The following is a 16,225-nucleotide window of genomic DNA, read 5'->3' on the forward strand; positions in this document are numbered from 1 at the left end:
AAACCGCGGTGTGATACTCGAAATGGTTAATCCGTACTCAGAGCGAAAATTTCATATTCCACCCTCTTTTTAAGCGTATCTGTCACAACGTAGGTAGGCATAAAGGCACGTTTTGCGTAATACAGTACTTTTTAAATACATGTGCATGACATTCGCACACCACTCCTTTCCTTGGTGGCGGAGGGGGAAGGGGGCAGGAGGGGATGGGGTAGGGGGAGGGGGAGTTCTGTTGGTGTCGATTCGAGTTCTGTGTGGCGCAAGTTTATACAATTGTCAGTTTACAAATAGTTCGGGAACGACGCCCTTCCAGAGGAGGAAAGCGAGTTTTACACGTGGATACTTTCAGCTTCAGGAATTATTTGAAATCTGATGAACTCCTGAACAGTTGGTAGTTGGTAACCGTGGCGCTCGGACGTACAAAAAAAAAAAAAAAAAAAAGTGTGGAGTATGTTCTGAATGCAGTGCAATGTTCTCCATTATTTCCAGATTGTGTATTTCAAATACCATTGCTATAAATATCGTGCTTTTTATAGTTTTCAATCGTTTCGTGTTTTCAGTGATTTAAAACAAACATTAAGCGAAAATTATTGGTTTGTTCCAGAAGTTAGTGTCAACTTCTCCTCGCTGTATAATCGTTACATGTTGTCTTGAATCCATTACAGTGCTTTAAGAGGACATTGTATGTGAAATTCGTTGAAATTTGACTTTTCTGTTTTCTACTCTATAATGTACTTTGGACTTTCCTGAACATCTTGGTATATAATACATTAAAATCAGACAATTGTGAGACCTTCAAATAATATTTGAATGTTGAGGTGTGACTTGTCAAATTTCGCGGCTATACGTATGCTGCCAAAGTTGAGCAGTCATATCTTGCGAACTACACAGTCTAGATGGCTGTGAACTGCTTTGTTTTGTGCCTACTGCTACTTCTCAGAAGTTGGTATTACGAATAAACAAATCAGTCCTTTGTTTCTGATACTAGTTTCCGTTGAAAGCAGTGTGATTGTCGGCTATTTTTGTAGTAAGTTAACTTCTATTGCCTTTTATACACAAATAAAATGAATAAGCGTAAAAGTAAATTCAAGAAACGCGAATTTGCGGGTAACAGATATGTGAGACCTGCCTTATCTTCTGAAGTAATAGAAAACACGTGCGCAAGCAGTGAAGGAAACCACGATAATATTTCTGAGGTGACCACGCCCCCTAGTGAATCGAAAAGAAAAGTAACTTTAGAAACAGGTGACAGTGGTAAAAGTAATGATATTATGGACGACGTCAGTATTGATCTGCAAATCCTTGCACAAATTCTTTCTGAAACTGTCTCTTGCTGTCTTTGTGGTGGTGAAGTTAAACTCTATGAGGATATTATAGCTAGAATAGGTGTTGTGTCTAAATTAATTATTAAATTTCAGAAGTGTAAAAACGAAAAAGCATTTCATACTTCATCCAAGTGTTCAGGTAATGAATTGTTTGAAACTAATGTGAGACTGTTCTATGGCCTTAGATGCATTGGTAGAGGTGCAGGGGCTAGTAATGTTCTCTGCACTGTGTTGCATTTGCCAAAACCCCTTCTAGGTATACGAAATATGTAACAGCAATTAAGGACTCCTTAAATGCTGTGGCTGAATATTCAAAGGTTGCTGCCATGTCAGAAGCTGTTGAACAAAATGAGGGTGACACAGACATCAGCATTGCTGTGGACGGATCCTGGAAAAAGCGTGGGTTTAGTTCTAAAAATGGTTTTACATCTGCTATAAGTATTGACACTGGAAAAGTTTTGGATTTTGAAGTTCTCAGTAAATACTGCCAAGGTTGTACAGTGAACCAGAAGAACAGATTACTTCCTAAGCAACAGTGTATAAAATATTATGATGGCACAAGTGGAGGAATGGAGGTAAAAGGAGCAGTTAACATTTTCCAGCATTCACAGAAGGCGAGAGGTGTCAGATATATGAATTGCTTAGGTGATGGAGACAGCAAGGCTCTCACCACAGTACAAAACAGTAAGCCATATGATGTTCCTGTACAAAACTTGAATGTGTAGGACATGTCACGAAAAGGATGGGAACACATCTGTGTAACCTAAAAACCAAGCTGGGTAACACAAAACTGTCTGATGGCAAGAGAATAAAATGTGCTGGAAGACTAACAGATGAAGTAATTGATGAATTACAGGAATATTATGGGAAGGCCCTTAGAGATAACTGTGACAATTTAGAGAAGATGAAAAGAGCTGTGTGGAGCACTTTCTTTCATCGAATATCAACCGATGAAAAGCCATGTCATGCTTTGTGTCCCCTCCACCAAACACTTGGTGTAAATATAGGCAAGCTGAATTTTCTGCCACCCTGCATGACTTTACACATAAACATTGTCTTCCTTTGACAGTAATGGAGGCAATATTTACATAGATTTGGCAAATCCTGAGCTACTAAAGAAGACCCAGAATGTGAATGAGTCCTTCAATAATGTTGTGTGGTACTGTGTGCCTAAAAATGTATTTTTGGCCTTATTACTCTAAAGTTAGCAGTGTCTGATACTGTAACAACTTTTAATGGCGGGAACAATGAAAGACTTAAGGTTCTGGAGAAGTCATGGGTAAGAGATTTGGACAGAACACAGCTAAAGGACTGCAGGAACTGGATGAGTTTCGTGTACATGAAGCAGAGGTAGCTGCTCAGCAAATGACAAAAGAGGCAAGAAAGAAGAGGAGGAGGCAAGCACTGGGCTGTTGTGACACCGAAGAAGACACAGACTGTGAGCCAGGGCAATTCTAGTGCATAAAAGACGCATAAATGTAAGTATGTATAAGAATTTGTAATAAAAACGTTTTAAACTTCAATATCTCTGAAATACTTTTTTTGCAATAGATGACCCGTTTTCTAAAAACGTAATGATGGTAGAGATACGAAATTTTCACATCATGCCAAGTGTGAGATTCAACACATATGGAACTAGAATAATTAAAATATCCAAAGTAGTTTTGTTTTTATGTTCTTTTATTTACAATACTGAGTGTTTGAAGAAAAAGATAACATGCCCCACAACACAAAAAAATGGCTCTGAGCACTATGGGACTTAACATCTCAGGTCATCAGTCCCGTAGAACTTAGAACTACTTAAACCTAACTAACCTAAGGACATCACACACATCCATGCCCGAGGCAGGATTCGAACTCGCGACCGTAGCGGTCGCGCAGTTCCAGACTGAAACGCCTAGAACCGCTCGGCCACCAGCAGCCGGCCCCACAATACAATTTTAGTAATAATTATAGTTCAGTATATCTAGAAAGGTGCATTCAATAATTATGGAAAATTGTAAGTTGGTGTCTTAAAAATTTTCCAAGATAATGGGTCACAAATTTCGATAATTTAACGTTGGCAGCATAGGACATACAATGTCCGCTTAAATGATTTTCTGATAGCGTCTGTTTACGACTGTTGTTAGAAAATGTAGTGTCTTTATAGTTTTCATTCATTTCACATCTGCTACTACTTATGTTATTCTACATCTGCCTGACGCCTGTAAGTTAGCTGCACAATTCACATAAAGGTAAGTTTTACTGATTATTACTTTATTGCAGTTTAAGTGTGTTGTAGTGCTTTCTAGTTTACTGTAAGATTACCGCCATGTGTGACAAATGTGAATGTTGCTGTAGGTTACTTGCTATGGAAGAAACATGTCAGGACTGTGGGTTGGTGTTTCAGTGAGGAGAGTGCAACAGGGAATCCAGGAAGTTGGAGTTGTAAATTATGCAATCGAGACAAGAAAATCGTGGAACAGGGGAGAAAGACTTATGCCCTCCAGCCAGAATTAGAAATCAGTACAACGAAAAACCAGTCACAAGTTGAAAATTTCACTTTTTTTTATTCAATCGATGATTAGTTTCGGGCCGGGACCCATTTTAAAATCATCGTAACGTAGTAAAAATGTTATTCCCGAAAATGCAAAAACTGTCAAAAATTTGCAAACAAACAGTTACAGTGCATACAGATAACGTGCATCCTGGACGTTCGCACAATTATAAATAGCATATTCTGAATTACATTTGTGGAAGGGGGATAGAGACAATGCGATCTGGAAGAAGATGACAAGCAATAGGCAAAAGGAGAAAACCTCAGAAATGACATTTCATATTCCGGCTAGCAATCAGTTTGACTTGTTACCCGAATTAGGGAAAGAGCATCAACCAGCTTTTGAGCTTAACCGGGAGCAGAGATTCACAGCAACAATTTTAAGGCGAGGGCGGTAGAAAAGTCACATAGAAAGAAAAGATCTTGCTACTAGGTACCAGTCATGGTAGAGATGTAGTCCAGTTGCCGCAGGAAAAGCTAGGCATAGAATACCAGGTCACATGCATCGTGAAACCTACCGCCAAAGTTTAGCCAAGTGACAGGGAATATAGGGGTCTGGTGTAGAGACTTCGATGGCGAGGATAAGGTACTTATAGTAACAGCATTAAAAGTGACCTGGAGGAAACAGGAGCAGCAACAGCACACACTTGTGTGAGGTATGTCGAGGTTTTGCAGCGACATGGCCAGCCCTAAGTTAGCGCGGCTGTCAACCATGTGAAAAAAGAGCTGGGCGAATTGCTTTTGACTGGAAGAAAGTTACTGCGATTGGGAGATGGGGTTACTCTAATCGCGGCCTGCACCTGAACAGGAGTGGGGAGGAAAGATTAGCTGAGCTGCTTGCAGAAAGTGTGAGGGAACCCACAAGTAGACAGCACAAAATTCCTCTGGTTACTGGAATGAAAGCGGTACATTTTTAGGTTAGAGTCACGTTACAGACAAGCCTACTGAAACAAACAAGAGCAGTACAAGACCATCACCCTTGCAACAGCATCCAGAAAAATAACATTAATTTGTTTCATCAGAACATTACAGGGTTGAAAAACAAGATAGATCAGCTTCTTGTGTGCCTAGAAGGTATGGACAATTCGGAAGTTAACAGATGTTCTGTTCCTCTCTGACCAGTATGTAACCAGATTGAAGGAGAAGTTAAATATCAGGGATTACAGACTTACATCATTTTCGTGTAGAGTTAACATGGAAAAAGTTACATCTTATGTAAAAGTTGGACACAAAGCAAAAAATATTAAAACAAATAGTTTTCTTGTTGAACAGAACCTAGATGTGCGTTGGTGTATAACAGTTGGTGATTGACACGACAAATAATTTTTAAATGTTATATTTTAGTGCCATAACTGGTTTTGGGCTACCATGCTAATCTTCATTTGGTTAATACACTCCTGGAAATTGAAATAAGAACACCGTGAATTCATTGTCCCAGGAAGGGGAAACTTTATTGACACATTCCTGGGGTCAGATACATCACATGATCACACTGACAGAACCACAGGCACATAGACACAGGCAACAGAGCATGCACAATGTCGGCACTAGTACAGTGTATATCCACCTTTCGCAGCAATGCAGGCTGCTGTTCTCCCATGGAGACGATCGTAGAGATGCTGGATGTAGTCCTGTGGAACGGCTTGCCATGCCATTTCCACCTGGCGCCTCAGTTGGACCAGCGTTCGTGCTGGACGTGCAGACCGCGTGAGACGACGCTTCATCCAGTCCCAAACATGCTCAATGGGGGACAGATCCGGAGATCTTGCTGGCCAGCGTAGTTGACTTACACCTTCTAGAGCACGTTGGGTGGCACGGGATACATGCGGACGTGCATTGTCCTGTTGGAACAGCAAGTTCCCTTGCCGGTCTAGGAATGGTAGAACGATGGGTTCGATGACGGTTTGGATGTACCGTGCACTATTCAGTGTCCCCTCGACGATCACCAGTGGTGTACGGCCAGTGTAGGAGATCGCTCCCCACACCATGATGCCGGGTGTTGGCCCTGTGTGCCTCGGTCGTATGCAGTCCTGATTGTGGCGCTCACCTGCACGGCGCCAAACACGCATACGACCATCACTGGCACCAAGGCAGAAGCGACTCTCATCGCTGAAGACGACACGTCTCCATTCGTCCCTCCATTCACGCCTGTCGCGACACCACTGGAGGTGGGCTGCACGATGTTGGGGCGTGAGCGGAAGACGGCCTAACGGTGTGCGGGACCGTAGCCCAGCTTCATGGAGACGGTTGCGAATGGTCCTCGCCGATACCCCAGGAGCAACAGTGTCCCTAATTCGCTGGGAAGTGGCGGTGCGGTCCCCTACGGCACTGCGTAGGATCCTACGGTCTTGGCGTGCATCCGTGCGTCGCTGCGGTCCGGTCCCAGGTCGATGGGCACGTGCACCTTCCGCCGACCACTGGCGACAACATCGATGTACTGTGGAGACCTCACGCCCCACGTGTTGAGCAATTCGGCGGTACGTCCACCCGGCCTCCCGCATGCCCACTATACGCCCTCGCTCAAAGTCCGTCAACTGCACATACGGTTCACGTCCACGCTGTCGCGGCATGCTACCAGTGTTAAAGACTGCGATGGAGCTCCGTATGCCACGGCAAACTGGCTGACACTGACGGCGGCGGTGCACAAATGCTGCGCAGCTAGCGCCATTCGACGGCCAACACCGCGGTTCCGGGTGTGTCCGCTGTGCCGTGCGTGTGATCATTGCTTGTACAGCCCTTTCGCAGTGTCCCGAGCAAGTATGGTGGGTCTGACACACCGGTGTCAATGTGTTCTTTTTTCCATTTCCAGGAGTGTATTTTTCGTTAAGTAGATGTTTTGATCAACAGCACGTCGTTGCTCCACACCGCAAAAGAATATTTGAGTATTTAGTGGCATTTTATCAGTTGTTTCATTAATAAAAATACGCTAAAGTGTTTGTATTTTTGTGTGCACTTACATATCTTCCAGAAGATGGCGATCCGTTTTGTTGTGGTCCAACATGGATGAAATAAAACTACAAGTACATGTTTGTGAGTTGCTACTGCAGAATACTTCTCTGATAATTGTAAGAGTCTACAGATCCCCTGTAGGAAACTTTCAGCTATTTATGAGAAATGTAGATGCGTTATTGAGGTACCTGTTGCAAGGAAAAAACAGTTAGTAAGTTGTGGAGATTTCAGTGTAGATTTCTTTAGGAGATATGGGCAGGAAACATGACTACATGTATTCTTTTGGCGTTTCAATCTAATTTCAATGATCGATTTTCCAACTAGTGTGCAGTAAAATAGTAGGAGACTGATGGATAACATTTTTTATAGACAATGCTCAGGCTGAAACAATTAATGTGTACCGAATTTCTAACGAACTATCTGATTATGATCTAAAGTTAATGGAAATCAACACTATGACACCTTACTGTCCTGTGGCAGGTTCATACAGAGTAGTGAGACTTGTTAATGAGAACAGGATACATTGTTTTAAGACTAAGATAAAAGGGGTGGTATGGGATGAGGTATATGTAGAAAGAGCTGATGTTACTTGCATACTACAACTAGAGGGATAAATGACTTTGATTACCCATTGTTAAAGCTGTCAGTGGCTCAGAAAAGAATTCAATCTGCAGCAACAAAAATTTGTATTCATTTGCCCAACAACATAAAATGTCTCAAGGTAGCAAAGCAAGTTTTAAATCTAATTTAAAATCATATCTCCTGGACAATTTCTTCCATTTCACTACCAAATTTGTACTTAAAAACTGGTAGCCAGTAGGACTAAAAATAATGTGTTGATTAATGTAACAATAATCATATACACATATCCTGTAAACTGACTCGTTCCACATCATTTCGATAAAAGAATCGTTCAAACGATCTATGAAACATGTAGCTAACTAACCTGTCGGACAGTAGAAAGGAACAAAATTTTTATGGTTTTTCCGCTACAGCACGCAAAGGCCGTAATACATGGAGAAATGAGGGGAGGTCTTATTGAACAATGGAAGACGAATAGTTGATGGTGATGTTGATTATGAGCTTCATCATCGGCATTTATATTCATACAACTATTACGATAACGATCGTACCAATGACCAACTATGTACTCCGTTAATACATTGCAAACATGATCTAAAGCGGTGTTGATTTCTATTGCCAATATCGCACCTCAAGTTTCTGTCCTTCTGTACAATCCCTGGTCCTCAAAAACATAAAACTAGGGGTGCTGTGCGTGCTACGTTATAAGCTTACGTTATTTAGAGCACGATACGAACGATGAAGTTTCTTTCTTTATTTTCTTGCCTTAAGCGAAACTCATGTATTGGTCACTGTTGCTGAGCCATCCAGTGGCCAGTGTTGCTAACCTGCGCGTTACGACTATTTATGAAGTAGTAGAAAGTAATTATGAGTAGTAGAAATATGGGGATGAAGGACTCACCTGCAAAGTTGGGAGCGAGGTCGTGGTGGTTGGCGAGATTGGTGACGGCGGCAGCTCCGTTGAAACCCAGCGACAGACTCAGGAGCGCCACGGCGAAAGCCTCGTTTGTGCCCACGTAGCCTAGCGCAGCCATTAGCACAGCCGGTATGAGGTGTGCTGCGGTGAAAAGAGGCGACGTTTGGCAAACTCTACTTCTATTATCGAGACTGTATACGCGGGTCTCTGGCTAACAACCATTGCCGTACTTCTACACTGAAGCGCCAAATAAACTGGTACAGGCATCGTATTCAAATACAGAGATATGGAAACAGGCAGAATACGGCACCGCAGTCGCCAACGCCTATAAAAGACAGCAGGCGATGGCGCAGTTAGATCGGTTACATTTGCTACAATGGCAGGTTATCAAGATTTAAGTGAGTTTGACCGCAGTGTTCTAACCGGCGCACGAGCGATGGAACACAGCATCTCCGAGTTAGCGATTTTTCCGCACGACCATTTCACGAGTGTACCGTGAATATCAGGAATCCGGTAAAACATCAAATCCCCGACATCGCTGCAGCCGGAAAAAGATGCTCCAAGAACAGGACTAATGAAGAGAATCGTTCAGAGTGACAGAAGTGCAACCCTTTCGCAAATTGCTGCAAATTTCAATGCTGGGCCATCAACAAGTGTCAGTGTGCGAACCATTCAACGAAACATCATCGATATGGGCTTTCGGAGGCGAAACCAACTCGTGTACCCTTGCTGACTGCACGACACAAAGCTTTACGCCTCGCCTGGGCCCGTCAACACCGACATTGGACTGTTGATGACTGGAAACGTGTTGACTGGTCGAACGAGTCTCGTTTCAAATTGTATCGAGTGGATGGACGTTTACGAGTATGGAGACAGCCCCGTGAATCCGTGGACCCTGCATGTCAGCAGGGGACTGTTCAAGCTAGCGGAGGCTCTGTAATAGTGTGGGACGTGTGCAGCTGGAATGATATGGGACTCCTGATACGTCTAGATACGACTCTGACAGGTGACACGTAAGTAAGCATCCTGTCTGATCATCAGCGTCCATTCGTGCCCGTTGTGCATTTCGACGGACATGGGCAATTCCGGGTGGAAAATGCGACACCCCACACATCCAGAACTGCTACAGAGTGGCTCCAGGAACACTCTTCTGAGTTTAAACACTTCCGCTGGCCACCAAACTCCCCGGATATAAACATTATTGAGCATATCTGAGATGCCTTGCAACCCGCTGTTCAGAAGAGATCTCAACCCCTCGTTCTCTTACGGGTTTATTGACAGCCCTGCAGGATTCATAGCGTCAGTTCCCTCCAGCACTACTTCAGACATTAGTTGAGTCCATGCCACTATTGATGCGATACTTCTGCGTACTCATGGGAGTCCTACACGATACTAGGCAGTCGTACCAGTTTCTTCGGCTCTTCAATGTATATCTATACCGTTACAATATGTGTCGCTATAAATTGTCTGGCGGAGGATACTTTCTTCTTCTTTCGTTCCACCCGACTTTGAAATACGTAATTCTTGTTGCTTGCTTCAGATATTACACACTGGAGATATTACTCACTCTCTGTGTCTCTGTCTCTGTCTCTCTCTCTCTCTCTCTCTCTCTCTCTCTCTCTCTCACACACACACACACACACACACACACACACACACACACTGCAGCGCATCAATATCCCTAAAGAAAGATCAGGAATTTACATATAGATCTGATTGCTATCATGTTTTTTATTAAGTAACTACTTGAAAGCATATCACAGGCCCACGTTTTGTTGACTAGATCAGCATTTGGAACTCATTTTGCAGTACACATACAGTTACTAATTTTTAAGGGTACAGTACAAACAACCACATTCTGGCCCACTAATATTTGTTTATTATTGACCGGTTTTTGCCTCAATTGGGCATAGCCAGAGTGAATCGTTACCTGACGACAAGTCTAATTAACTCAAAAATCGGTAGGTAATAATTAAATTTTAGTGGAGTACAACTCATTTGCTCGATTAACACCTTCCCTGAACTAATCGAGAATGAACAGAAAGAGTTATTCAACATATCCTTCCTGAAAAACTTACAAAAGGTTTTCTCATCATTCAAATGAACATATTGTTGTAGTAGTCCCATGTCTGTAGCTGCATTATTAAATATATATCTACTGTTTTCATAATCATACGACAGACCTAGGAATTTTTCAGACACATTGATTTTTTTTCTCACTTCAGGTAGTGACTTATTAATGTGAAAACTGTCAAGTTGTGCCAAGATCTGGATTTCGTGTTGAACTGTGCGTCTCCATATAACTAGTTGCGTAAGTAAGTTAAAAGGTCAAAGGAAAAAAACGACTTACCACCTACTAAAGTCATACCTAGTAAAGATCTGAGAAATTCAGATCAACTTTTGGGGTGACGATGTGTTAAGGTTTTTTATTTGTTTCAGAATGAGAATCAGTCCTCAGTTGCACAATTAGGAAATTCATTTCGCTTTACCATTTTCAACAGATTAACTGGTCGTCTTCATAAGCCTAAAAAATTAAGGATGTTCTAAACAATTAGAACCTGTTCATACATGTATGTAAATTGCAAATGGTGCATTACAGAAGCTTACTTACTACTGGTTTGCAAGATGTGAGTATCTTCTTCACAGAAGCATAATGTCATGACGTGTCCATAAAGGTACATATTATATGTGATAATTATACACACAGACTTATAATTTACAGTAAACCAATCACATTGATGTACATAGTCAAGTTGTTGTTATCAACAAGGAACATACGAAGTGTTAGTGGTATAGGTACATCTATTGTGATAAATGGTACCTTAAATGTACCCACTTCAGTGTGTTAGTGGTTTTCTTCTGCATCTAATACTTTTCCCACAAACATATCATATTATTTACGACCTGATGTTTTCTGCACAGTTGTAACTATGCTGTGACACGGAATACGCTTGTCAGTATAGACTATTCATTTTGGATCCACGCACCAACCCCACTTCAATTCCTTTCCTGCTGCCCAGGGGAACATAAACTTTAACGCCTGTCCCACTCGTACATTAAGGTACTAACCAACAAAAAAACACATTACTCATAACAGGTACAATTATTAGTCTGAAAATGAAGTAAATACTGATGTAATCTTATTCGGTACATCGTCCTCATTCATCCGTAGAAATATCTGCACTTGCACCCCTAACACCTTGTATCACATAAAAGCATGTGAGTAATATAAATAAGGTATATAAGGGAAAATATGTATAATAAGTATGAAACACATGGCACATAATTCTGTATAAGCTATTGCTGACATTAATCTGTAAGAAACATTTTATAAGAGATGCACTGCAATCGAAATAGCGTCCCAGTTTCAATGTAATCACACCATTCAACAAATCTTAGTACTCCACCTAGGTATGTTTCTATGTTCGAACTCTTCTAAGAGATTTATTTCGTAGCCCTTGTAAATTATATGCAAAATTCGCGGTACTAAGCAAAGATGGAGGAGGAAGAATGTGTTTCTCGACTTTGAGATTTATTTCTAATGACAGTACGTTGATGATGCTATCGTTGTATTGAAAAGTGTGAGTGATGTCATATTATTTAGTGAGTTCCTGATTTGGTTCCATCCTAAAATTAAATTTATATAGGAAATAAAAAATCAACGTACCAAACTTAGCTTCGTGGACCTGACAATGCGTTTAACATACGAACTTTGACATTTACAGGAGACCTACAACCACAACAGATAACATTATTCATGTTTCTTCTTCCCCACCTGAACGCACAGATTGGCATGCTGTGAGTTCCCCCTACCTCTTCTGTAATTGCTACTGAACTTAGTAACTTAAATCATATAGCGCTCAAAAACGGTCACTACGCAAACGTGTACAAAGATGGTACAAAAATAAAATCAATAATAATATAAATCCCTCTGTACTCAATAAAAATGATGTTACAGTTAAGAAGCACAGTATTACCCTATTTCTAGGTGACATTGCACATTGTATAGCTAATTTCTTAAAAATGGTGGTGACATTGTGTTCTTTACTACCAAGTTGCTCTTTGTACACAATGAGAAGCCTATAAAATATAATACATTTCTCAGATCTGGGATACATAAAATTCAGTGAAATATACCCCCATCCAAGTTTTTATGTAGGACAGGCAGGGAGTGCACATTAGGTCAGCTTTAATGAGCTCTTGCTCAACAAAGATGGTGAAAATCATACAATTCAACTTTCATAGAACATCTCAAAATCAAGTAACACACTTTTCTCCTCCATCTCGCATATATTTGACAACGGCTACAAAATGTACCTCTTAGAAACGTTCAAAATATACAAAAGTTCCTACCTAAATTTCAAAGTGTTGCTGAACGATTAGCTTGCATTTAAAAATATATACTATTTCGATTGTATTGTATCTCTTGTAAAGCGTTAAAGTTTGCCTATTTTTAAGATATTAATGTCAGCAACAGCTTATGTGGAAATATGTGCCACTTTTTTTGTATGTATCATATATAACTTCTTTTATTTACCTTAATTATACTTTTTTTTAGTTTCGTGTATGTTCTTTGCTGCTATCACAATTTGACTATGTACATAATGTGATTAAATTAGTATAAATTATGACTCTATTTTATAATTATCAAATACAATATGTATATTCTAGGACATGTCATGGAATATGCTTATATGAAGAAGATGTTGACATCTGCTAATCAATATTAATTAAGTTTTTGTAATACTCTTCTTATACTTTACACATCTGTATAGCCAAGCTGTTCTTATAACTTAAAATATCCGAAATATTGTAGGTTTCTGAAGATGACAGATTATTCTGTTGAATAGTAAAGTGAAATAAATTTAATAATTGTGCAGATGAAGACTGAATTTTATTCTGGAATATATACCACGGTTGTTGAGAAAAAAACTCTGTCCGAATAGGTCTCGGAAGACCCTAACGGTGCTGACCGACCCCCATGTCATCCTCTGCCTATGGGCGTCACTGGATGCGGATATGGAGGGGCATGTGGTCAGCACACCGAACTCCCAGCCGTTGTCAGTTTTTGTGACCAGAGCTGCTACTTCTCAGTCAAGTAGCTCCTCAGTTTCCCTCACAAGGCCTCAGTGCACCTCACTTGCCAACAGCACTCGTGATCGGCAGGTCATTGATCCAAGGCCCAACATCACTTTACTTTGGTGATCTGGCCATTGGCGTTGAGAAAATAACAGCTATGAACAAAATCATTTTTCTTTGTACTGTAACTTGGTTCATTTTTACACTGGACATTTAAACCATTCCCCAGACGAATACATGCGGAAATTTCACATTTCACATCTAACATAGTTATTATTTCCTAGTAGTAAGCGACGTTTTAAATTTTCTTATTTCATCTTGAAAATCGCTTGTTAGACTGTGAACTTTCAAAATTACTCTTTCTCCCAGCAATTCTGAAAAACAAACATATTGCAAAGATATTATATAGCAAGTGCTCAATTTTCTGAAGATATCAGAGTCTTTGACTAACTGAGTAGAGGAATGTCTGCCAAGAGGTACTTTGGAGGGCAGAGGTGATCCAGTGGCGGGCCTTAGCGGCCGCGTTGTATCTGTGTGACACAACTTCTGTCCGTGTTTCTGGCAGGGTTAAACACTTTTTTTATGGACGACTGGTGTAGTAACTCGCTGCCAAGTTGATTTCTGGTGACTGGTGTCATCCAGCGAGTTACAAACGTATGGTGAAGATGCAGCATGCATTTTGGGGCTTACCTAAATATTTTCTTGCAGCATTTTCAGGTTCTTAATTACACGTGTTCAAACTTAACGTCCATTGTTGAGTGAGGTAGCCGACTTTCAATACACGAGCTACAGCATTATGTTTTCATTAAGCCATCTGGACAGTATGCGAGCTGAGTACATCGTATTCTCGTTCATCTAAATGTTTCCATGATTTTCGAATTCTTTTTTCTTCATTGCTTTCTTATGTGGTGTTCATGTATATTGTGCGATCTGTGCATTGTCAGTTGCACTGTTTCTTGTAGTAATAACTGTGGATTGAGTCGTAATGAACATACATTTAACTGAAGCTTCTACGACTTATTTCTATTCCCACATCAGTGATGAATTTATGTTTAAAGTCGCGACTACTTATGTGGTATACATTTTGCTGTCGGTACTTAATTTCAAGTACGATCTCTGTTCTGGTGTAAAGTCAAGCCCCAGCACGCCTGTCGAGAACGTTAGAGCAGAGAGGGCTGTGAAGAAGACGTCAGCCAATTACACACGGACTGTCCCCTCTCTAGGACGACAACGCGACGGCAGTGCCCTCTATATGAAGAAAACATAAGCGCTGCACCAGACTGGCCACAGCCCAGTTCTGCCAGTTCTACGGCAGCCACACTCTGCCTTCAGCTGACTGGTAGTAAGTGCAAAGGAAAGATACAGTCAGTATAAGTCTGTTTCAGAACTGCCGTCAGCAGAAATCTTTTTCTGTTCTTTGCATGACTGACAGCTTGGAATATAAGTGACAGTAGTTGTTGCTTATCATACTTCAAATCGAGACTGTGCATCTTCATATCACAGGTACTGTGTGAAAAGGTTTTAGGTTATCAGATGGAGCCACGCATGCTCACTGCACTTGATGTACCTACACGGTACACTTTAATGAAATTTCCGGGAGTAATTGCAATCTTTATATTCATTCAGGTATTAATTTACACCCTTGCCATTGTGCAAATTTAAACCTACAAAGACTTAATATGTTTTTGATATATTCTCAAATAGCGTGTAAGTTACATCTTGAATCAAAACTTCATATAGAAAGGGCTGCTTGTTCAGGGCATTTTTCTGAAGATATACTTTCATGCAGTCAGAACCTTACAAGAGAGTGTGGGTGGCTGCTTGCAACCTGCATCTCATATGTACTTCTCGAGGCATCTATTGGTATATGGTGGAGTGTACTTCTGTCTTGTTCTGTTCCAGTCTCGTATGGTTTGGAGAGGAACAATTGTCGGTAAGGCCCGTTATGAGCTTCTGTGTGCCTTTTGTGTGTTGTTTTTCCATCATTGTCAATTGGTGAGATGCACGTAGGAGGAAGTAATACTTTGCCTTATTCTTATTAGTAGCACACTTTAAAAATTTTGGCAGTAAACTTCTCTGTGATGCACGATCCCTCTCTTGTAGTGTCTGGTACTGGACTTTTATGAGCATCCCCATTACGTTGTTCCACTTTCTAGACAAAACAGTAATGAAACGAGTCAGTGTATTTTATTTCTACCCTATTCTTTTAAACGTAACTGGTCAGAGTGCTAGACTGAAAAGTAACACCCAGAAACTGGTCGAACAAGAGTTTCAAAGACTGCCCCATTCATAAGTGAATTGCATTCCTATACAGTTCTTCCAATGAATCTCACGTCTGCTTTTATTAAGACCTGCTTTACATACTCGTTCCATTTGAGATCGCTCTGGACCATTACATGCACCTCTTTTATGGTTAGTTAGTGTTTCCAGTGGTTTGACGCCAATAACGTAATTAAGCAGTTATTTATTTATTTACCGCCCATTTATCCTGAACAGAATAGGGCTGCTGGCGTCGTTGCGCTTCGGCAAACTGTTGATAATCAAAGTGTAATGACATGGTGTCGATGTGTGAGAACTAATCTGCCACGAGGTTTTCTGCATCTTCCAGATGGTGGGCGCATATGGTAAACTGTGAAACGTAATCTAAGTGCTGAAACTGTCGGGAGCAAGGGTCCTTTGGTGAATTTTGGATATAGTCGTACGATGGTCACTGTATATAATGGGAGGGCGTCCTTTGATGTCTCACTGGAAGTATCCTATTGCTCCACAAACTGCCAGCAACTCTCTGTCGTCTGCTGCCCTGCACTGCGAAGGCGAGATCTGGCGCCTCAAAGAAACGGA

At 41.0% G+C, this 16,225-nt stretch overlaps 1 protein-coding gene across 1 annotated transcript in view; it reads right to left on the reverse strand.

Annotated features, from left to right (window-relative positions):
• Positions 1-16,225, reverse strand: part of LOC126092726 (sialin-like) — a 181,382-nt gene that overhangs the window by 71,723 nt on the left and 93,434 nt on the right. The window contains exon 6 of the mRNA XM_049908451.1: positions 8,291-8,446. Within this exon, the coding sequence (XP_049764408.1) occupies positions 8,291-8,446 (156 nt within the window). The remainder of the gene's footprint in view (positions 1-8,290; positions 8,447-16,225) is intronic.

Source organism: Schistocerca cancellata, chromosome 7, assembly GCF_023864275.1.
Source record: "Schistocerca cancellata isolate TAMUIC-IGC-003103 chromosome 7, iqSchCanc2.1, whole genome shotgun sequence".
NCBI lineage: Eukaryota > Metazoa > Arthropoda > Insecta > Orthoptera > Acrididae > Schistocerca > Schistocerca cancellata.